This window comes from Chiloscyllium plagiosum, unplaced genomic scaffold (assembly GCF_037043375.1).
Source record: "Chiloscyllium plagiosum isolate Xiang-an unplaced genomic scaffold, Cpla_swu_hap1 HiC_scaffold_1, whole genome shotgun sequence".
NCBI lineage: Eukaryota > Metazoa > Chordata > Chondrichthyes > Orectolobiformes > Hemiscylliidae > Chiloscyllium > Chiloscyllium plagiosum.
Window position 1 is genome coordinate 103,434,824 of NW_028270139.1, and position 24,505 is coordinate 103,459,328.

At 39.8% G+C, this 24,505-nt stretch overlaps 1 protein-coding gene across 2 annotated transcripts in view; it reads right to left on the reverse strand.

The window, feature by feature from the left end:
* Positions 1-772: 772 nt before the first annotated feature.
* epg5 (ectopic P-granules autophagy protein 5 homolog (C. elegans)) overlaps positions 773-24,505 on the reverse strand; it is a 147,892-nt gene continuing 124,159 nt past the window's right edge. For both annotated transcript variants that reach the window (XM_043687752.2, XM_087989528.1), the window contains 6 exons: positions 23,767-23,911; positions 21,408-21,650; positions 13,849-14,068; positions 11,988-12,203; positions 8,785-8,899; positions 773-3,034 (listed from right to left, as the gene is read on the reverse strand). In XM_043687752.2, coding sequence (XP_043543687.2) covers positions 2,855-3,034; positions 8,785-8,899; positions 11,988-12,203; positions 13,849-14,068; positions 21,408-21,650; positions 23,767-23,911 — 1,119 coding nt within the window. In that variant the 3' untranslated portion in view covers positions 773-2,854. The remainder of the gene's footprint in view (positions 3,035-8,784; positions 8,900-11,987; positions 12,204-13,848; positions 14,069-21,407; positions 21,651-23,766; positions 23,912-24,505) is intronic.

A 24,505-nucleotide genomic window follows, 5' to 3' on the forward strand; every position in this document is an offset into this window, starting at 1 on the left:
AGTGGTGCTTCCCAAACTGTTTCCCCGCTCTGATACCATATCGAGGATTGAACATTGTTGGGATACCTCAGTAAAAAGTATGAGAATGGGTCGTGAGAATAGGGACCCATTAGAGCAGGGGCACTGCTATTTTAAGCAAATTGAAACCCCTTGGCATTGCTGCCTTGGAGGTCAGGAACCCACTTGGTATTCGGACACCCAGTTTGGGTAGCTCTGTTCTACTGGATAGCCCTAATGCTGAAGAGGGCTATGGCAATAGATAGATTGGCTAGATTGCTGCAAACAAGTTGTGAGTAAATACAAGCTTACAATTCTATACTGTAACTAAGTGATGACTATCATATGTATAAAAGAATGAATCGCTGTCAATAGACATTTTACATGCAAGTATAATCAGGAAATACTGGAACAACTCAGTGGGTCTGGCACCATCTGTAGAGAAAAATTTGGAGGTGACGGTGTTGAACTGGGGTGTACAAAGTTAAAAATCAAACAACACCAGGTTATAATCCAACAGGTTTATTTGGAAGCACCAACTTTTGGAATGCTGCTTCTTTATCAGGTGGTTGTCCACCTGATGAAGGAGCAATGCTCCAAAAGTTAGTGCTTCCAAATAAACCTGTTGGACTATAACCTGGTGTTGTGTGATTGTTAATTTTGTAGAGAAAAAAGCAGAGTTAATGTTTTGAGTAAAAATACCTAATTCTACCAAACTAAACAAAATCATTTTCACTTCAGAAATGCACTTTGAATCATAAGGGAAAGACATTGATACACTTAGAAAGGAAACAAGTTTATTTTTTTCTGTATTTTCAGACTGTACATTAACAATCAAGATTCAAAGTTTAAGAACACAAAAGAATAAAAGACCACAATGTAGCTTATATACAACACTGCTCAAAAATAAAACCACACTTGATAAAGATCATTGTCAATGTACAGTTATTAAATATCAAATACACATGTACTTCCAATTTCATAAAAAACATTTTTTTACAGGAAGAGCCACTTTAGAAGCATTATATTGCACATTTTAAGTATTAACTGAATCTTATTTGACACTTCAAACATCAGCCTAGCAGTAGCTTCCATCAAAATAATACCAATGTAAAAAAAAGACTTTGAAGTTGAATGTCTAAAGAAAGAGTGCAAGAAATCCTTCACATTGTGGAAGGTACCATTGATTTCACTTGAACTCAATTTTACTCAGTTCTGTAAAATGAAGAGCATCACATCACAAATAGCAGCATCCAATATGTGCTTTCAATAACTTGAATCATACAGATTAAATCACTTAAACAGCTCGACTTTTTAAACAAAAAAAATATTCAGTTAGAATTAGATATTTTAAAACATAAATTTGTGACAAAATGTTTTCCTGCATTCATTGAGGAATATTGTAGTTGCTGAACGCATTACTATCTGGTTCATGAAACGTTTATTAAACTAATTTACCCAATTTAGATCTTGACTGTTATGAGTTTACTATTTCTTGTTCCATAACTAATAGCATCTGAGATTCACTATCATTAACAATTCATTAATTAACTTGAATGTCATTTTAACAAAAAAGGTATAGTTTGACTAACATTATATCATTTTCCCAGGTGAATATGCATACAAGTCCAGTTTGCCACTGCACATTCATTATGTAATAATGAAAGTCTTCAACTTTATTAGTATAATATTCAATATATTGAATTTTCAGATGATATGGCACCTATAATGTCACAACATATTTTGTTAAATAATCTTGATACCATCAGCTGAATGTCAAAATATTTATGAAAATTAAAAGTACATTATAGTTTATTTGCATCATGTGCTTACATGTGAAAAGATAAAGGCACTCACAGAAAGCCTGTTGCTACTTTCTGATTTCAAAGCGCTATTTTAAAGAAGCCCATTTTAAAAAAGAATACACATAAATGATTTCACATTTAAAATAGCAGAGATCTGGATTCCAAGTGAATATATTAATTACTCATTGCATTTCCATAGATAATTTCAAGACTAATGATACTTAACCACAGAATTCCACTTCAAGTAACTGATAATTGAGAATAAAAAATTGTTTAGTTTATCCATTCAGAAAACAACTTTTCTTCAAATATAATTTCAATAAATTACGGATATTTGATAGAGGCATTTGAAATTAGAAAGGAATGGAACACAATACATAAAAACTACTTCCTGTGATTCTTGGGTCCAAAACAAGGTTTAAGACTAATTGAAAAAAATCAAAGATGGAGAACAAGAGTTTTGTTTCTTTATACTAAGGGTTACAAGGCTGTGGAATGCACAAGCAAAATTAGCAGATAAAAGACAGATCACGTGAACATTTAAGAATGGGTTCAATAGATGATTGATTACTTTTAAAGTCAACTAATTACCACATTTCTGTTTTGGCTTTGTAATTTCCATTATAACCAAAACTTCACCCGAATGTCTGTTGCTCATATCCTTACTTGCACCAGTTAATTTGTTTTTCTTCATTTGTTGGATGCAAGGTGCAATATTTAATTGATTATTTCATAACAGGGGACTTAGGATGTAGAATATGCTTTATCAACAATAGAAATGTTTGAAACTCACTGATATTACACATTAGATTTTAGTACATAAATACAAAACTGTGGATTATCAAGTAGTAGGCTGATATCCTTTAACAATGACTGTTTGTTTATTTCTAAAGAATTTCTGTAAAGAGCTCTTATTAAACAAGCTAATAACCTGAACTAATTTATTAATGTAGTAATTTACTTAAAATTCCATCAGTGGAGATACTGACTCTCCATTTTTCTTATGAATTCATTTTAATGAAAATATTGGACTTGCTGCTGTGGCAAAATATTTAGCGAATAATGTCCAGATAGTGTGTGTCAGGGTAAAGGAAATTCAGAAGAATAGCTAATAGTTTGTTGCCATCCAAAAGACAATAGTTTGGGTTCTTGATAAATAACGTAGCCTGTGAAATTTCTTCTTGGTAATCTGCATACTTGCTCAATGACATTGATTCAAGTCCATTCAGGGCCTGAAATAGAGAAAGAAAAAGAAAAATAATTCTTTGAAGTACAGAATAACATCTTTCACAATTGAGAAATATTGCTTATATTAAAACTACTTAGTTGGCAAAGTAAAAATGGTTAGTAGTGATTTTACGATTTTATTATTTGTTCAGTGGATATGGGCTTTCCTGGATGAGGGAGCATTTATTATCTATTGGTAGTTGCTCTTGGGAAGCTGCCTTCTTAAACTGCTAGAGTGCTGGTATAGACTGAATTCCAGGATTTTAACACGCTATAGTGCAGGAACAACGACAGATTTCCATATCATAATAGTGAGTGGCTTAGAGGCACATTTGCAGCAGGTGATGCTCTCATGTATTTACTATCCTTATTGGATAGATAGGGAGTGGACATGGATTTGGAAGGTGCTGTCTAACAAGCCTTGGGGAATTTCTGCAGCACAGAAGCTACAGGAAGCTACTATTGAGTGTTGGTAGGAGATGGATTGAATTTTTGTGGATGTGAAGCCTACCAAATGAGCTGCTTCGTACTGAATGGTATCAAGCTTTAGAGTGAGACCTAGTCATTCAAGTGCTGAAAAACCGGGATTAGGATAGTTAGATGATTGTTTTTGATCAATATGGACATTATGGGCCTCCTTCTGCATTGTAAATCTCTAAGCCTTTCTGACTAATCCAGGCTAGTGGGGAATATTCCATCATATACTGCCTTGTGCCATGTAATTATGGACAGGTTTTGGGGATCAGCTGCTGAGTTATGTGCTGCAGGATTCCCATCCTCAGGATCAGCTGGTGAATATACTTTGTTAAATAGGTGAACTCTTGATTGCATTACATGAAAACAAAATGCCTTCAATAGCTGATATCGTAAGTGGAATACAATGAACCCTTTTGCTTGCATATATTATGGGACCACTACAGTTGAATAAAAAAAAGTCCAAAAATGTTGGGGAACACAGGGTCTAGTGAGGAGGAAGAACTGAAGGAAATCAGTATTAGTAGGGGCATGGTGTTGAAAGATTGATGGGATTAAAGGCCAATAAATCCCCAGCACCCAATAATCTACATTCCCGGTTACTTAAGAAAGTAGAGAAATAATGGATGCATTGGTGCAATACTCTATAGACTCTAGAACAGCTCCTATGGATTGGACTGTAACTTGCTGATGTAATCCAATTACTTTAAAAAATAGATAGATGAAACATGGAATTTTGGACTGGTTAGCCTTACATTAATTGTAGTGAAAATGCTAGAGTCCCTTATAAAAGATTTAATAGCACAGCACTTGAAAACAGTGACAGGTTTACAGAGTTGGCAAGGATTTGTGAAATGGAAATCAAATTTGATAACTCTACTGGAATTTTGAGAGGATGTAACTAGTAGAGTTGATAAGAGGTAGCCAGTCGATGTGGTTTACCTGGGGTTTCAGAAGATTTAAGAAATTAGCATGTTAAAATTAAAATGGATGGGACTGGGGTAATATACAGACATGGATTGGGAACTGGATGGCAGACAAAAACAAAGAGTAGGAATAAACAAACCATTTTCAAGTGACAGCCAGTGATTAGTGGTCCAGTTAATAGGTTAATTGGGTAATTGTGAATTGTTAATGAGGAAAGAAAAAGAGACATGTAAAATGGGTTAAATTAAGATGTGAAAAGGACCTTTCCACTTAGTGCAAAGACACAAACTATACAAGTATAAAACAAAGAACTGTGTATGTTGAAGATCTGAAACAAAAACAGACATTGCTGTAGAAACTCAGCAGGTCTGGCAGCATCTGTCGAGAGAAAACAGAATTAATGTTTGAGCCCAGTGACCCAGTTCTGAAGAGGTTTATGAGCATTATTATTTACAATGTGATAATATCTCAGACATAGCCTGGGCTTCATACTTACTGATTACATACATTGGAGATACAGTAACTACAAGCAGGCTACTAGTGATTTTTATTTGTTCATGGGAGGTTAGGATTGCTGGTTAGGCCAACGTTTATTATCCATCCTTAACTGTCTAAATGACAGATCCAGTAAGGATGGTAAATATCCTTGCCTAAAGGAAAATCTACAGACTTTACAATGGTTGTTAGTATTAAGCTATGTTTTAAATGAAATTTTTATTGAATTCAAATTTCACTGTCTGTCACAGTGAGATTCAAACTCATGTCTCCATAACTCTGATTTCTGTCCATGGATGCTGCCAAACCTGCTGAGCTTTCCAAGCAATTTCTGTTTTTGTGACCCGAGAACATAACCCTGGGTTTATGGATTCTAGTCAATATCATTATTATTGAGGCATTGTATCTTCCTGTACTTAGTTTCTGCTGCTACTGAAGGTGGAAGTGACCAAGGCATTGTGATAATGCTGTCATTTTAAAAAGGTTATTTTATCCTTTGAGAAGCTGCTAGTTAAGTTGTAGCAGAAGCTGCTACAGTCCAGAGAAAGGTTCCAAGCTTCAGCAGATGATTCTTGACTGACTTTTGTCTCTGAAATCTTTCCTGCCTATAAGAACCTGTGTTTGAATTTATCTATTGCCAAGGGTTTTTTTTTGTGGGATGTTACAGGAATTGGAACAGCTCCTTAGTTAAGTTGCTATGTCAGGTCAGTTAAGTTTGCCAATAGGAGACAGTGAAGTCTGCAGATGCTGAAGATCAGAGTTGAGAGTGTGTTGCTGGAAAAGCACATCAGTTCAGGCAGCATCCAAGGAGCCGGAAGATCAACATTTCAGGCTGGAGCCCTTCATCAGGAATGAGGCTGATGAGTGAGAGTGAGGTGGGTGGATAGAGGTGGGGGTAAAGGTGATAGCTTGGAGAGGAGGGTGGAGCTGATAGGTGGGAAGGAAGATGGACAGGTGGGATAGGTCATGAGGGCGATGCTGAACTGGAAGGTTTGAACTGGGATAAGTTGGGGAGGGGGGGAAATTAGGAAACTGGTGAAGTCCACATTGATGCCCTGGTATTGAAGGGTCCCGAGACAGAAGATAAGGCATTCTTCCTTCAGGCATCGGGTGGTAAGGGAGTGGCGATGGAGGAGGCCCAGGACCTGCATGTCCTCGGCAGAGTGGGAGGGGGAGTTGAAATATTTGGCCACGGGTCGGTGGAGTTGGTTGGCGCAGGGGTCCCGGAGATGTTCTCTAAAGCGATCTGCGAGAAGGCGTCCAGTTTGCTCAATGTAGAGGAGATCGCATCGGGAGCAACAGATACAATAAATGATGTGTGGAAGTGCAGGTGAAACTTTGATGGATGTGGAAGGGTCCTTTGGAACCTTGGATGGAGGTGGGGGGGGGGGGGGGGGGGGGGGGGGGGGGGGGAGGTGTGGGCACATGTTTTGCAATTCCTGCGGTGGCATGGCAAGGCAAGGCACCGGGGGGAGGGTGGCTTGTTAGGTGGTGTGGACCTGACCAGGTAGTCGCGGAAGGAACGGTCTTTGCGGAAAGTGGATAGGGGTGGGGAGGGAAGTATATCCCTGGTGGGGTCCGTTTGTAGGTGGCAGAAATGTTGGCAGATGATGCGATGTATGGGGAGGCTGGTGGGGTGGAAGGTGAGGACCAGGGGAGTTCTGTCCTTGTTGCAGTTGGAGGGATGGGGTTCGAGGGCGGAGGTGCGGGACGTGGATGAGATGCACTGGAGGGCATCTTCAATCACATGGGAGGGGAAATTTTGGTCTTTAAAGGAGGAGGCCATCTGGTGTGTTCTGTGGTGGAACTGGTCCTCCTGGGAGCAGATACGGTGGAGGCGGAGAAATTGGGAATAAGGGATAGCATTTTTGCAGGAGGTAGGTTGGGAGGAGGTGTAATCCAGGTAGCTGTGGGAGTCGGTGGGTTTGTAAAAAATGTCAGTGTTGAGTCAGTCCTCGTGGATGGAGATGGAGAGGTCTAGGAAGGGGTGGGAGGTGTCAGAGATGGTCTAGGTGAATTTAAGGTCGGGGTGGAATGTGTTGGTGAACTGTTTGACCTCCTCATGGGAGGTCACTGAAGCAGTCATCAATGTAGCGGGGAATGGTGCCGGTGTAACTCCGCAAGATAAAGCCATCAAAGAGACAGGCATAGCTGGGGACCAAGTGTGTGCCTGTGGCTACTCCCTTCATCTGGAGGAAATGGGAGGATTGGAAGGAGAAATTATTGAGGGTGAGGACCAGTTTAGCCAAATGAATGAGAGTGTCAGTGGAAGGGTACTGTTGGGGACGTCGTGAGAGGAAGAAACGGTGGGCTTGGAGCCCTGGGTCATGGTGCATGGAGGTGTAGAGAGATTGGATATCCATGGTGTTAAACTATTCTAAATTCCGTTTTCTTTTGTTTGTGTTTCAACTGTAGTGTTTAAATAAACTCTGTTTTGCTCAAAGCTGTGTGGTTTGACCAGCTGCATCACACCTGAAATATCCACTCCACATCTGCCTTTTAACTAAAAAAAAGTTAGGGTCTAGGCTACCTCCTTAAAATGTTTCCAGGGGGTCAGGCCTGGTCCCAAACGGTATCTTCATGCTGAAAGATTACATGAATTAATATCATCTAACTGCCTTAAAAATAAACTGCTCGAGTGGTCTGGGATTGATGCAATAATATCGCAGAGAAAGATGTCATTGTTAGATTTGGGAAAAAAGGTGTGTTTTAAACTTCCCCAGTCATACTTTTAATTTCTTTTTAAGCAGTTATCACATTTAAAACGTAGCTCTCTGGAAATGAGAGATCCAACCACAAAGGTTTCCTTGAGTGAAAGTAGAGAAATTTTATAACTGAGAAACTTTGTAAGGAATGCACCACACAAATAATAAATTTAAAAGGGAGAATGTCTGGGTACAGACAGGGAAAAATAAAGGTTAAGCAGGGCGGCACAGTGGCTTAGTGTTGAGCACTGCTGCCTCACAGTGCCAGGGACCCTGGTTCAATTCTAGCCTTGGGCGACTCTTTGTGTGGAGTGTATACATTCTCCCTGTGTCTGCGTGGTGCTCTGGTTTCCTACCACAGTCCAAAGATGTGCAGGTTAAGTGAATTGACTGTGCTAAATTATCTGGTGTTCAGGGTTGTATAGGTTAGGTGCATTAGTCAGGGGTAAATGTAGGGGAATGGGTTTGGTTCGGTGATTCTCGCAGGGTCGGTGTGGACTTGTCGGGCCAAAGGGCTTGTTTCCACCCTGTAGGGATTCTAAGTGGGCCATAGAGTCTTTGAGGTGTTAGATTTGAAAGCAGAAACCATCGTTGATTTCATTGTTTACTTGTAGATACATCAGTAGCAGAGCCTGTAAATATTTTTGTGTCTTCTTCATTAACTGCTTTTTACAAGATGGAGAGAGAGAGAGAGAAAGAAGAAAAGAGAGAAATTATATACAAGAATTAATTAAATAGGAGGTGTGAATTTCTTAATGTTAACTCAGTTGTCTGGTTTTGATATCCTTCAATAAAACGGTTATTTCAGTGCAGACAGGTTAATTTATTCCACATGTGCCTCACAAAGCTTGCCTCACTCTGATCAGATGACTCCTGCAAATATTTTAGGTCCATGTTTCTTTCTTTCACAAAGCCATTTTAAATCTGCGAAAGTCTCAGGTCTAACAATCAGCTATCAACATATGGAGCTGACTCCTGATACAGTATAATAAAGGAAAATCATTCACTAATTACATACTACAGTTTTAGGGTGGATGATAGTGTAAAACACTTCTCAACAGGAGAATTCTGATGGGGTGAATTGCCTTCCTTAACTGTTATTATTTATGAGAAAGGAAATGCAATAGTGAATTCATTGTGCAGGTTCTCAATACCAGCTGTGCTTTGGGAGATAGCTGCAGTTCTGAGCTAGGCTTTAATCGAATGCAGTTTTCTGCAGGAAGCTGTACCAATAGGAAAGCTGACATGCATCGTGCCACCACTCGAAACCTGTAAAAACAAAACAATCAGAAATTTTAATTCAATTCTTGTTTTGTGTGGGTTTTTAAATTCACATGAAATCGAATCTTTTTGTCCCTGTGACTATTTGTAGAGGATAGTGGCACAGTGGTTAGCACTGCTGCCTCACAGCGCCAGAGACCCGGGTTCAATTCCCGACTCAGGCAACTGACTGTGTGGAGTTTGCACATTCTCCCCGTGTCTGCGTGGGTTTCCTCCGGGTGCTCCGGTTTCCTCCCACAGTCCAAAGATGTGCACGTAAGGTGAATTGGCCATGCTAAATTGCCCGTAGTGTTAGGAAAAGGGGTAAATGTAGGGAAATGGGTGGGTTACGCTTCGGCGGATCGGTGTGGACTTGTTGGGCTGAAGGGCCTGTTTCCACACTGTAAGTAATCTAATCTAATCTAATCTAATAACACACCAATAATGCTCAAATAGTTAATGTTTGTAAACCTCAGAATACAATGTCCAATATTAGATGTGAGTTTGTGAATTGAATGATATTTACTCAATAGTCCTGACTGTGAAGGATCACATCAAACACTAATTCAATATCATCAGTTAGGTGTGGAGTATGATGCATTGGATTTAGAAGCTCCATATTGACGTAGTGGATCTGGTTCTATGTAGGCAAAAGAGTTTGCCATAGATTGCACCCTTTTCATTGATGAAAGAGTCAGAGAAGGTCAATCTTAGCTGCACTCCTCCAGGAAACACCCTGACTAATTAGAGTGTACCAGTCAAGTCTGAGGATTTTCAACTAAGATTGATCGTTAACAATTCCTGCTGCATCTCCATGCCAACCATGCTCAACCAATCAGCACTTTCTTCTCATGCTGTATAAATTGGTGTTCCTCTTCCATTTTGAGTATCAGTCTTGACGAATGCAAGACCAAAAGCTTCGACTTAGTATCTCTTCAGCAATGTTTACATCCTGTGGTATCCAACAACTATTTAATTAGAAAGACTACGAACTTCACATTTCGAGAATACAGATGTGTAAAGAGAGTCACATTTCATATATATGTAAAGTGAAATACTGCAGATGCTGGAAATTTGGGATAAAACACAAAGTGCGAGAAATACTAAGTAGGTCAGGCAGTTTCTCAGAAGAGAAACTGAGTTTCTATTTGTAGACTGATGTACAAATTTACTTTCAGCTCCTTTACTGAATATTTACAACGTTGTATATATATTTGTAATGGAAATGTGTTGCTGGAGAAGCGCAGCAGGTCAGGCAGCATCTAGGGAACAGGAGAATCGACGTTTCGGGCATTAGCCCTTCTTCAGGAATGAGGAAAGTTTGTCCAGCAGGCTAAGATAAAAGATAGGGAGGAGGGACTTGGGGGAGGGGCGTCGGAAATGTGATAGGTGGAAAAAGGTCAAGGTGAGGGTGATAGGACAGATTGGGGTGGGGGCGGAGAGGTCGGGAAGAAGATTGCAGGTTAGGGAGGCGGTGCTGAATTTGATGGATTTGACTGAGACAGGCTGGGGGGAGGGGAAATGAGGAAACTGGTGAAATCCGAGTTCATCCCTTGTGGTTGGAGGGTTCCTAGCCGGAAGATGAGGCGTTCTTCCTCCAACCGTCGTTTCGCTGTGGTCTGGCGATGGAGGAGTCCAAAGACCTGCATATCCTTGGTGGAGTGGGAGGGGGAATTGAAATGTTGAGCTACAGGGTGGTTGGGTTGGTTGGTCCGGGTGTCCCAGAGGTGTTCTCTGAAACGCTCCGCAAGTAGGCGGCCTGTCTCCCCAATATAGAGGAGGCCACATCGGGTACAGAGGATGCAATAGATGATATGTGTGGAGGTACAGGTGAATCTGTGGCGGATATGGAAGTTTCCTTTGGGGCCTTGGAGCATTCCGTAAAGACCTCCCCTCCCCTATCAGCATTCCATAAAGACCACTCCCTCCGTGACCCTCCCCTCCCCTATCAGCATTCCGTAAAGACCACTCCCTCCGTGACCCTCCCCTCCCCTATCAGCATTCCGTAAAGACCACTCCCTCCGTGACCCTCCCCTCCCCTATCAGCATTCCGACGGTTGGAGGAAGAACGCCTCATCTTCCGGCTAGGAACCCTCCAACCACAAGGGATGAACTCGGATTTCACCAGTTTCCTCATTTCCCCCAGCCTGTCTCAGTCAAATCCATCAAATTCAGCACCGCCTCCCTAACCTGCAATCTTCTTCCCGACCTTTCCGCCCCCACCCCAATCTGTCCTATCACCCTCACCTTGACCTTTTTCCACCTATCACATTTCCGACGCCCCTCCCCCAAGTCCCTCCTCCCTATCTTTTATCTTAGCCTGCTGGACAAACTTTCCTCATTCCTGAAGAAGGGCTAATGCCCGAAACGTCGATTCTCCTGTTCCCTAGATGCTGCCTGACCTGCTGCGCTTCTCCAGCAACACATTTCCATCTCTGATCTCCAGCATCTGCAGACCTCATTTTCTCTTCATATATATTTGTAACCCTTACCAACCAAATAATCATTTCATATGTTCCTATTTTAACTCACCGTGGACTGGGCAATGCCAGCCACCTCTATTAGCATTAGAAAAGAGACAAGCACGGGATTGAAAACATGAAATGCTGGAAATACAAAAGCATGGAAGTGATTTATATCAAACTGTGTAAATGTTGACTGAATGGTTTATAACTCCTTTGAACTTTCTCACACTGAAATAAGATATTCAAGAAAACAATTGTTAATTAGAATTATAATTTGCAAAATATTTCATAACTGTTATGAATTCTATAACCATGGAATATCAAATAGACAATTTGAAATATTATTCGGAAAATAGGCTTAAAAAGCACACTAAAGCAATTAAATTTATAATATATATCCTACCTTTTCTCAGTGAAATATATTAATCATTTCTAGTTTTGAACACAGCTTGGTAAAATATTATTTATATATGAATTAAATAGTAAAAAATACATTCTTGAACCTAATAAGTTAGACTGATGCTGTGATCTTTCCATACCTAAAAGAATTGATTTATACGTTTGTCACTGAAGACAGAGGCAAAAATTACAATGCAAACGTATATTTTTTAAACTTTAAACAATATGCCCACCTGTTTGAGAGCGGAGATTTCCTTCCAAGACCAATAGCTCCCAGAAGTCCGGAAGAGAGCTTCTCCTCTGCCAGATGACTTTGCTTCATTTGAAATGCACTTAGTATCCTGATCAAAATTTCCAATGCAGTGACATCGTTCTGCTCAAGCTGAATTAATGCTAATTGCAATATTTTATGCCACCACAGGAAGAGCTTAGCCTCATCATTTGTATTGCTGTTTGAGAAAGAAAACAATGTTAACTTTCAATAGAACGTAAAATCTCACTTGAATATCTACCAGATTAGTAGCTATAATTCCTAAAGTTTGAAATGGATTTTTTTTGTATTAAAACAAATCCATCTTCAATTAAGTGTTATCAAATTCCCTTTTGTGTGTTTTCAGCACCAACACTCTCTCCCAATACATTTCAAGCTGCACCAGTGTCAACAATACTTTAGTTGTTGTAGTATCAACTCTAAGCAACTTACAGATTTACACATTGCACATAATTTCATCCTCAAACTTCTACTTGCATTTGTCTCAACACCTTTGATATTTCATTCAAATTTTACTCTTTCCTGTAGTTACCCTAATTTTAAATCTTTCTTTTAGCATTTTTGTTTGATGTTTATTCCATTATCTATTTGACAGTGGAAACAACAAGTGTGTAAATTGAAAGGCTGTCACAATCCACTTTAGAAGTACGGTCATTCTCAGGTCTCATAACTCCAGGTATCGCTTCAAACGTGAATGATTTACTCAAAGCACACAAAGTCCCCAATACACCTGTCTGATGGCATCAAGTTAACAGAAAACATTGATCCACGTTCCTATCCTGAACAAAAATTACTATTTATTACGATAAATAAGTTCTAGCCACTGGTAAAGAAAACTGTGAACTAAGAACGTGCTGTACATCTCTATAACTCTACTAGGTGAAACACCTAAACACACAAATGGACAGACACAGAAACCCAAAAAAAGGGTGCTATGGATGGAGGGAAAAACAAGCTAGGTAAACGTAGTTCAACAGCACCACCCCACAGGTTTCGATGAGATGTTTCTTTTGCTTCCCAAACCTTCAGTCCTTTGATTTCTTTTCTCCAGGTTCTTTCATTTTGTTTTACAGGTGGCACAGGGTGATTAGTACACTGATTACAAAGTCTCTAAGATAATGATTAAAGGCAACAGCTACAGCAATTTGTGAAAGAAAACATGTGGCTTTCTTCAGGCTTTGGTTATTTTTACTGCAGCAAGCTAAAGATATAGAACTTGCTTTTCTAGCATCCTAGAAACTTCTACTGTACTCACACCCATAAGCTGTTCACCTCCCAGCTGCCAGAGACCTGTCATCAGACTGATAACTTCTGGCATCCACAACTGGTGACAATTGCACAAATTAATCAGCTACCTGTTGCTGGCTAAATCTCATATCTCTCACACACATACCCAGGTGCCTTTCCTTTTTAACCGTCCTCCCCCAAAGCTTGCAAAACAACAGCATAAATGCAACTGACAGAGTTCCAGTAACATGTTTGTGAAAGTGCAATTCCTTCCCCGGTCCTTGGTTTTAAAATCAGTCGTTTTTCATTTTATACCACAATCAAATATACAGAAAAATTATAATGTGCAATTTCTCAACTACTCAATTAAAATGAATTGGAAGATGGAAAGTAAATCAGAGAGGCTGGCTTGCAAATCTGATATGCATATTTCATACAAGTTTCCTGACACAATTATAGTTCTGTGCAAATTAAAACACCTTTACATTAGTCTGAAATTTCAATTATAATTTGAAAGAAAAACCTATGAAAGTTCTTTCAAAATTACTTAAAACTTTTGGATTATTTAAATAATTTAATAATCAAATCAATATTACCAAGGAAAGACTTGTTCTATCCACTTGCTAAGCAGAACCAGCATTTTCATTTCATTGGATAGAGTCTGCTCCATGTTCAAACGCTGAAGAATATACACATAAAGTGTCAAGTAACTTCCTAAATTCAAGCACTCTTTGAGAAATTCTTCTGCTGTTAGCTCTGGTACTTGAAGAGATACCAAAATTGGTCCCCATCCAAAATACTGATCTCGACATGCTCCTAGATAATAAAAAAAATTAGTTACTGAAACAATAAAAAAAGTTAAAATAAAAATCTGATTTGTTACAAATCAAGTATACAAATATGTTGCTCATGTGGAATTATTTTCAAATTAAAAGTTGGGATATATTAAATAAAATGAAAACTGCTTAGTATTAATTGTAAAAATGCTGGGAACAACTAAGAGTTTCCCAGGCTTTGTCTGGAATTGTAGATACAATGTTGTGGATAAATGGAACTAACATATACTCTTACAAGAAATATTTCTAGATGAAATATTAAGCATTTGTGCAAACAAAAAGTGTACTCCCATTTAAGACAGAGTTGAGATTTTTTTCTGAAGAGTTTCAGTCTGTGGAACTTTCTTCATCAGAAGCAGCAGGTTCACTGAATATTTTTAAGGCTGAATTAGAGAGATTCGTGATCGACAAGGGAGTCAAAGGATATAGCAGGTAGACAGGAAAATACAATTAAGTACTCAATCAGATCAGCAATGATCTTATAAATTGGTTGAATAGGCTCAAGGGGTCAAATGCCCTACTCGTGCTATGTATCCTAACGTAGCACCTTTAACATAATAAATACCCAAGGTGTTTCAGAACAGCATTAAAAATAAAGGAAGACCAGGGAAAAGTTCCCTAACACTCAGATGCTGCTCCCAACACTTAAATGAGGTCAGCATATCCCACGCCAAATGCCTCTTTGTCCTCTGGTATCAGTGAACCATCCCCAATTATCATGGCTGCATACTTTCTTTATCCGTTAACTAATGTACCATCTTCTCAATAAACTATCTGAAAATTTCCATAAATTGTTGATTACTTACATTGGGCACTGTGATTTCGAACTCTCTAAAATCAAAAGTAGCCCACCTGATTGACATGCTATCCATCACGTTCAACAATCAATCCTTGTATCACAGATATGTAGTGGCAGAAGTGAGTACCATCTGCAAGATGCAGTGCAGTAACTCACTAAGGCTCCTTTAAAAGCACTATCAAAACCATACCTCCTCCAGCTAGGCGATTAAGGGTAGAAGATGCATGGGAACACAACTTGTGAGTTCTCTCCAAGCCACATACCTATCTGACTTGGAACTATATTGCCATTGTGTCAAAATCCTGGATTTTGCAATCCTGCAATCCTAAACAGAATTGCAATGTACCTACACATCAAGCACTGCAGTGGTTCAAGATGACCGCTCACCACCACTTTTTCAAGTGCAATTAGACAATGTGCAATTAATGCTCGCCCAGCCCAGCCTGTGACACCAACTCTTCATAAACAAATACTTTTATAAAATACCAGAATGGTTAAAACTGGGGATGAAGAAGAGACTAGAAATAGAGTGTAGGAATCTTGGTGGGTTGTGGGGCTGGAGGAAATTACAGACAGGTAGATGTGTGGTCATTGTGGGATCTGGAAGGAAGGATGACTATTTTTAAAGCTGTTATTTGACTCGAAACCATTGCAGGTCAGTGAGTGCAAGGGTGACAGGGAATTGTATCAGGTGCAAGTTAAGACACGGGCAGCAGAACATTTGAATGATCTCAATTTTACAGAGGTAGAATGTTGGAGACCGGTCAGCAACATGTTAGAATAGTAAAAGGTTTCAACAGCAGATGAGCTGATTTGAGATGAAGCTGGGTGATGTTACATAGATAGGAATAGTGATGCCTTGAAATGAGGTTGAAAGCTCATGTTGAGGGAAAGTGTAACACTAAGATTGTAAACAGGTTGGCTTACTTAGAACATAGCTGAAAAATGTGTTGCTGGAAAAGCGCAGCAGGTCAGGCAGCATCAAAGGAGCAGGAGAATTGACATTTCGGGCATAAGCCCTTCTTCAGGAATCATCACCTTTGATGCTGCCTGACCTGCTGCGCTTTTCCAGCAACACATTTTTCAGCTCTGATCTCCAGCATCTGCAGTCCTCACTTTCTTTTTACTTAGAACATAGAACAGTACAACCCTTCAGACCCCAAGCTCTTCAGCCCATGATGCCGTGCTCAATATGATGCCAACTGTCGTAAGGGAGGATAGAGTTAGTATGGAATGGAATTTGGAGTGGAAAATGAAAACGTACCTCAAATCTTTGTTCATGCAGTACTGAAAATGATGAGCATCAATTAATTCAAGTAGTAGTGAACTACATTAAAATGAAGGAGCCAATTGCAAAGTATTTTTGGGTGAAAGACATGGAAATGTTATTACCTACTAATCCTTAGAAAAGATTATAAAATGGAACAAACACACATATTAACATAGGTAATAAGTTTAAAAGCAGTGTACATGCAGGATGAATAAAGCCCACACAAATTGGAAGTCCTTATTAGAATCATTTAGGTCCTAAAGTTTTTTTAACCTGAGATCACCATCCAATGCTGCCCCTTCTATCTACCATGGGAATTTACTGCTGCTATACTAACTGCTGAGTACACACCGCCAGAAGCAAAGGTTGAGGAAGCTCTGCATGTGCTGTACACCACCACTAACACCCTGGAGACGGAACACCATGAGACCCTGTTTATTGTGACTGGTGACTTCAATCAAGCCAATCTAAGGAAGATGTTGCCCAAGTACCACCAGAACATTACCTGCTCCACCCAGGGGCCTGAACATTTTAGACCACTGCTACACCACTGTGAAGGATGCCTACCATCCATCCCCCGCCCTCATTTCGGGAATTCTGACCACAATGCCATGCTTCTTCTCCTGACTTACAGGCAAAAGCTCAAGCAGGAGACCCCCTTGCGGATACAGGTCCAGTGCTGGTCAGAGGAATATGAGGATCAACTCCGGTGCTGTCTAGAATCAGCTGATTGGACCATGTTCAAACAGTCTGCAGGTACCTTGGATGAGAACGCCACCACCGTCACAGACTTTATCAGCAAGTGTATGGTGAACTGCATACTGAGGAAGTCAACCCATGTGCTCCCCAACAGGAGACCCTGGATGAATCAGGATATATAGAACCTGCTGAAAACCAGGCATGAGGCCTTCAGATCAGGAGACCCACTCAAATATAAGGAATCCAAGTATGACCTTCACAGAGCCATTAAGACAGCCAAGGACCAATACCAATCCAAACTAGAGACCCAGACAGACACCCGGCAACGATGGCAAGGACTGAATGACATCACAGGTTCCAAAAAGAGACGTTCAAAATAGCAGACGATGACACACCCCTTCCAGATCGTCTCAATGCCTTCCATGCTCGCTCTGAGCAGACTTTCGATAGAGAGGTAACACCTATTCCGACAAGTCCTGACGAACCTATCCCAACAGTCACTGCATCAGAGGTCAGATCAGTTTAACTTTGTGTGAATCCAAGGAAAGCAATGGGACCAGACGGAGTACCAGGCCATGCACTCAGAGCATGCACAGATCAACTGGCAGAAGTCTTCTTGGACATTTTCAACTTCTCTCTGCAGCAGGTCATTGTCCCTGCCTGTTTTAAGAGGGCCAACATGATCCCTGTGCCTAAAAAGGCTCATGCAGCATGTCTCAATGACTACTGCCCAGTGGCCCTAACTTCGGTGGTCATGAAGTGCTTTGAAAGGCTGGTCATGGCATTAATCAACTCCAGCCTCCCCACTACTCTTGACTCACTCCAATTTGCCTATCAAAACAACAGATCCACGTCAGATGCCATATCACTTGCCCTTCACTCCTCCTTAGAACATCTTGACACCAAGAACAGCTATGTAAGAATCCTACTCATTGACTACAGTTCAGCCTTCAACACTATTATCCCCTCGAGACTAATTACGAAGCTTGGTGATCTCAGACTAAGCCCCACTCTGTGCAACTGGATCCTCAGTTTCCTGACCCACAGGCCACAGTCAGTGAAGACTGGGGACAATATTTCATCCTCACTAACAATCAACACTGGAGCCCTCCAGGGTGCGTACTCAACCCCCTACTGTACTCACTGTATACCCATGACTGCGTCGCTAAATACCAGACTAATGCCTTTTACAAGTTCGCTGATGATAACACCATAGTTGGTTGAATCTCAGATGGCGGCGAAACAGACTACAGATGGGAGGTGGAAGACCTGGAAAAATGGTGAGAACAATCTAGCTCTCAATGCCAGCAAAACCAAGGAACTCATTATTGACTTTCGGCAGGATGTTACTCATGCTCTCCTACACATTAACAGCACAGAGGTAGAACAAGTGGAGAGTTTCAAGATCCTGGGAGTGGACATCCCACAACAAGCTTTCTTGGACTCTTCATGTGGCTGCACTGGTTACAAAGGCCCAACCATGTCTCTTCTTCCTCAGGCAGCTGAGGAAATTTGGTATGATGGCGAATACCCTTGCCAATTTTTATAGGTCCGCCATCGAGATCATTCTGTCTGGATGTATCACTACCTGGTATGGCAACAGTACCATTCAAGATCGGAGACAGTTACAGAGAGTGATGAACTCACCCCAGACAATCACAAAGACCAATCTCTCATTTATAGAATCCATTTACAAGGCCCGCTGTAAAGGAAAGGCTGCCAGCATTCTTAAAGATCCATCCCACCCTGACAATGTTTTTCTACAACCTCTACCATTGGGGAGAAGGTATAGAAGCCTGAACACATGCACCAGTCAGTTTCGTAACAGTTTCTACCCTACTGTTGTTAGGATACTGAATGGATTCTCAAACTCTTAGCATTCACCTGTATCTGTGTTTTTGCTTTGCCACAGTTTACCTATTATTTACTATCTATGCTACTTAACTCTGTGATCTGCCTGTATTGCTCGCAAGACAAAGCTTTTCATTGTGCCTCAGTACAAGTGACAATAAATTCAATTCAATTCAATAACTGTTGTTTAATTGTAACCAAGCATCCTCAGCAGTGGCAAAACTTGTAGATAACTTTAAGTTCTCATTGAATATTTTGTCCCGCAATTCACTTATTAATTGGGTGTTGTCTTCAAAGATGATAAGGAGCAAGTTATCAATCCATACACTTTTTTCTCTTCTACTACTCAAAATTAGCAGTTCGAATAGTGTTTATTTGCAAACTCCTGAGTCCAGACACATTGTCTTTCAAAGCTAAATAGCTTGCAGGCAAGCCTTTCTTCTCCCAATGTGTGAAATTATTAAATAAGTACGAATTAAGCAGGAGGTGCAAATGTTTTGATGCTTTGTTGCCTGGTTTTGAAATCTTTAGATAATGTGGTAATTTTGGTGCAGTTTCACTGATTCCACATGTTTCAATCTATCGTCAGGTGATCACAGTAGTCATTTTAAGCCTGAAGTCTGTCGCAAGATGGCTGGCAAAGGTTGAGCATGTGCACATTACAGCAAAGATGGTCTCAGCCTGCACAGATGGCATAGGTGACTTGACATTAGGTGCCTTTGTCCATACTCTGAAGCAGAAGATGGCTATGGTAGGTTACAGTGACTGAAAGGCTGTAATAAAGAAAGCTTTGCTGGCAGTGGGATTGATGTGGAGAGTTCTGGTCTCAAGAGGAAAGTGGAGAAGGCCTACCCAGTGCAAGCAAATGGATAGTGTATTTCTGGCTCCTTAAAAGGCACTAACAAGGAAATGCAGGATAAAGTGGTAACAAAGATAGATTAACCAATAGTAAAGAAACAATTAATGAGGAGATCAACAGTAAAAAAAAAATCAATCTGTGAAGAAACTTGCAGCCAAGAAAGTTGTAAACATAAAAACCTGAAATCAAAGGCCCTTCTTAGAGTCATAATGTCTCTCTTAACATAGTAAACCCACAATAAAGTTATCCCTATCCTACAGCCAGGCTCATTCACAATAGAGGTAAAAACAATGACTGCAGATGCTGGAAACCAGATTCTGGATTAGTGGTGCTGGAAGAGCACAGCAGTTCAGGCAGTATCCGAGGAGCTTCGAAATCGACGTTTCGGGCAAAAGCCCTTCATCAGGAATAAAGGCAGTGAGCCTGGAGCGTGGAGAGATAAGCTAGAGGAGGGTGGGGGTGGGGAGAAAATAGCATAGAGTACAATGGGTGAGTGGGGGAGGGGATGAAGGTGATAGGTCAGGGAGGAGAGGGTGGAGTGGATAGGTGGAAAAGGAGATAGGCAGGTAGGACAAGTCCGGACAAGTCATGGGGACAGTGCTGAGCTGGAAGTTTAGAACTAGGGTGAGGAGGGGGAAGGACAATAGACAGTGTTTTACTTTAATACAATAGCCAAATACTGCAGCTGTTGAAATTAATTTGAATTTGACAATTGTTTGATTTCCATTCTGTCTTAATAAAGGTGCCTGGTGAACATACCACTACTTTGCAAATGTGTTCTCTTTGCACCACCTAGTGGAACATCTGGAACATTTCCTTCTAAAAATTTGTATATGGAATCAATTTAAAATTTCAACATATGAACAAAAAACAAGAGTAAGCAGCTCGGACCATCAAGGCTGTTCCTTTTTAATAAAATCATGGCAGATCTGATTTTAACCTCAATTCTACATTTCTGCATATCTCTCATAATCCGACATAATCAAGAATCTATCTACCTCTGCCTTGAAAATATTTAAAGATTCTGCAACCACTGCCTTTTGAGAAAGGAAACTCCAAAGACACTCAATCCTCAGAGAAAAATAGTTCCACTTCTCTGCTTTAAATAGGTGACTCTATTTTTAAACTATGACCCTGAGTTCTAGATTCTCCCACAAGAGGAAATGACCTTTCTACATCCACCAATGTCAAGTCCTTTCAGGATCTTATATGTTTTAATTATGTCACATGAGTAGTATTTATCCGATTTACTGCCTTTTAGACCAATAATCATTTTAGTCCTTGAAAGGTCTCAGGTATAACAATGAGATGACAAAAATTAAAATCTGTGTAGCTCATCTTTACAACTATAATAATAACCTGAAGACAGAGCTATTTCATCAGCTACCATAGGGATTAAGGGGGAAGCTGGGTAAGCAGCAATTTAGTGGAAATAGGATCAAGAACATGAAGTGGATCTCAACGATTTGATGAACTCAGAAAAGGTATGAGAGGGGTATGAGAAAAGTAGAGAAAGATACCAGGGCAGAACTTAGATAAGGAAGGAGCACTCTAGGAGGTTTGCCCAATGAGTTAGTGGACGGGAGGGATGAAGTAGTGACAGCTATTGAATGATCTTAATATCAGTGTCAAATGAGTCTACAGTCTTGCACTAATTGTAGGAGGTAAGAATGAAGGGACTTGGAATCGGTATTTAAGAAGATATTTTTTCTACTACAAACTAAATTATATTTGCAGTCCAGAACATGCTGGAATAATGAGTAACTTTTGTAGACAAGAACAGAATCCAATTGTGTTTTAATTTAAGTTCAATTAAATTCAAACATACACAAATTGCTTACCCTCTTTGAAATAAGCCATGATGCACCCTTCAGTCGTTTCAGCCATATGTTTAACAGATGCTAGACTTTGACAAGTTGCAGTCAGTAGTGGTAGTGATAGATTATAGCACACCTTAGTCTCAATCCATGACCGCAAGCTCTCTCGTAATGACTCAGCTGATGTAATACTTGTGTTATTCAGCATCATTAACACTTCCATAAAAAGGCTGGCTATTGCCATGTGACGCATTTGACTGTCCACTTCTGGGAAAGGAATATTCAAAATAAACTATCCATGAAAAATTTATTTTCAAATCAATGCATTTAAGTAACAATAAAGCAATCATTAATGTACTATAAGATACAATTTGCTATTTCTTTTAAAAGTATATTTCTAATGGAGACATCTGGATCATTCCTTTCTAAAGATCTGTAATTACTGAATCAATTGAAGATGTCAACATATGAGCAAGGAACAAGGCTACTCTACTTCCCTATTCAATAAGATCACAGCTAATTTGATTTTAACCTCAACTTTACATTTCTGCATATTCCCAATAATCTTACATTCCCATAGCAATCAAGACTGTTTATTTCTACCTTAAAAATATTTGAAGATTCTGCATCCACTATCTTTTAGAGTCATAGAGATATAAGCACAGAAACAGACCCTTCTGTCCATGTCGACCAGATATCCTAAATAAATCTAGTCCCATTTGCCAGCATTTGGGCCATATCCCACTAAACCCTTGCTATTTATATACCCATCCAGGTGCCATTTAAATGTTGTAATTGAACCCACCTCCACCAGTTTCTTTGGCAGTTCATTCTATACACGCACCACCCTATGTGAAAAGGTTGCCCATTAGTTCCCTTTTAAATCTTTCCCTTCTCATCTTTAACTATGCCCTCTAGTTTTGAATTCCCCCACCCTTAGGAAAAGACCTTGTCTATTTACCCTATGTCTGCCCCTCATGATTTTATGAACCTCTTTCAGGTCACCCCCTCAGTCTCCAATGCTCCAGTGAAAACAGTGCCAGCCTATTCAGCCTCTTCCCATAGCTCAAATCGTCCAACCCTGGCAACATCCTTGTCAATCTTTTCTGAACCCTTTCCAGTTTCACAACATCCTTCCTATATCCAGGAGACCACATGAGAAAGGAAATTCCAAAGACTCTCAATCCTCAGAGAAAAACAGTTCCTCATCTCTGCTTTAAATAGGCCACTCTTTATTTTTAAACTGTGACCTTAAGTTTGAGATTCTCCCACAAGAGGAAATGACCTTTCCACATTTGTCTGGTCAAGTCCTTTCAGGATCTTATATGTTTTAATTATGTCACCCTGACTCTTCTAAACTCCAGACGACTGACCTATCCAACCTTTCTTTATAATCCAATCCACTCCTTCCAGATACTTGTCTCGTAAACGTTTTCTGAACTGCTTCTAAAGTATTAATATCCTTCTATAAGGATGACAACCAGTACTGCACTCAGTACTCCAGATGCGGTCTCCCCAGTGTCCTATATAAGAGAAGCATAACCTCTCTAATCTTGCATTCATTTCCTCTCTCAATAAACAGAACATTCTATTGGCTTTCCTGATTACATGGTGTACCTGTATACTAACCTTTTGTGGCTCTTGTAGGACACCCAGGCCTCTCTTGCATCCTCTCACCATGTAGATGATATGCTTTTTTACCCTTTCTGCCAAAATGGACAATTTCATACTTGCCCACACTGTACTCCATTTGACAGTTTTTTGTTCCTCTTTCTACATCTCTTTGGAGGCTCCTGATGTCCTTTCACAATTCACTTTCCTACCTGTCTTTTGGTCATCAACATTAAGGTTGATTTATTACATATAATATTATAGATTTATTGTTCTATAAAGATATACAGGGATGTGAATCAATGGCAGGTAAATTAATTTGTAGAATTAACATGGAGTCCAATATGACACTTCTCTGGTGCCAAAGAAGTCAGACTAAGCTTAAAACGTTAAATGTTTTCATTATATTCTCATGTACTTACTTCACTGTCTTTGTCAATCTTAGGGCAATTTCATAGCTCTTCATAAATTGATATAGAGAAGAAAAGGGGCAAAATGTGTAGATAATAGATGTAAGCAGCAACATATCAGAATGCCTCAATTTGTCATTCCTCATTTTGATGCAAAGCGGTGCCTGAGCATCTCAACTCAACATTGCTCCTGTTCCATTGACATGGGCATGCTGTGATAATGGAGCTGTCCTACTCTAAAGTACTTGAGATGTTGTAACAAGACGAAAGAGCAGATAGTATGTAATGTAGGAAATATTAGAAATAGGCTTTACAATGACATAAACAAGCTCTCACCTAGGTAGTTTTCAGACTGCACTAACCTGGTGGGTTAAAGATAACAATATCATCCAATAGTGTTATCATTTCATGTTTTAGTTGAGCATGGACTATTTGACCATTCTGATCCAAAGTGAGGAGGCACTGGACAACTTGGTGGACATATACCTTGGATTTATGTGTAGCATCCTAGAGAAACCATATATATAGTATCAGCAACTATAGTATTCACAAATGTGAGATTAAAATAAAATCAAATTCCTCAGAGAAACAATTTATTATGTGACCACAGGAAATTTAGAAATATCTGATATATCTAAACCAGGTGACTAGAAGGTTGAAATTGGTGCACAGGCATCATATTCTTGAAATGAATCAATCTGATTTTTCTTTGCCTCTGTAATTACTGTTAAACCAGTTGTACAGTGTTTCTTTTTGTGCATGCACCAGCTGTAGAGTTCTGCTTCAGAATCTGAGGTTATTCTGTAATAATACATTCAGAAACTCTCAGCACCCTTACTAGCAAGGATTTCAGGGAAAAGCAAGTGAGAGTCATTATTTAGCCTCAATTTTTCGTTGTTTTCCAACATTTACATGAATTTGTGCAGTTTGTGTCTCATGTCTCATACAAAATGCTGAATAAAGATACAAGCTGATTTGGAATATTTGCTCAGAGATGCATTTCGTTCATGAACATTGTTCAAAAGCAAATATATCACGGTGTATCTTGTACTGGAAATATAAAATAGAAAAACAATCAGATAAATTCAACACAAATTCCTG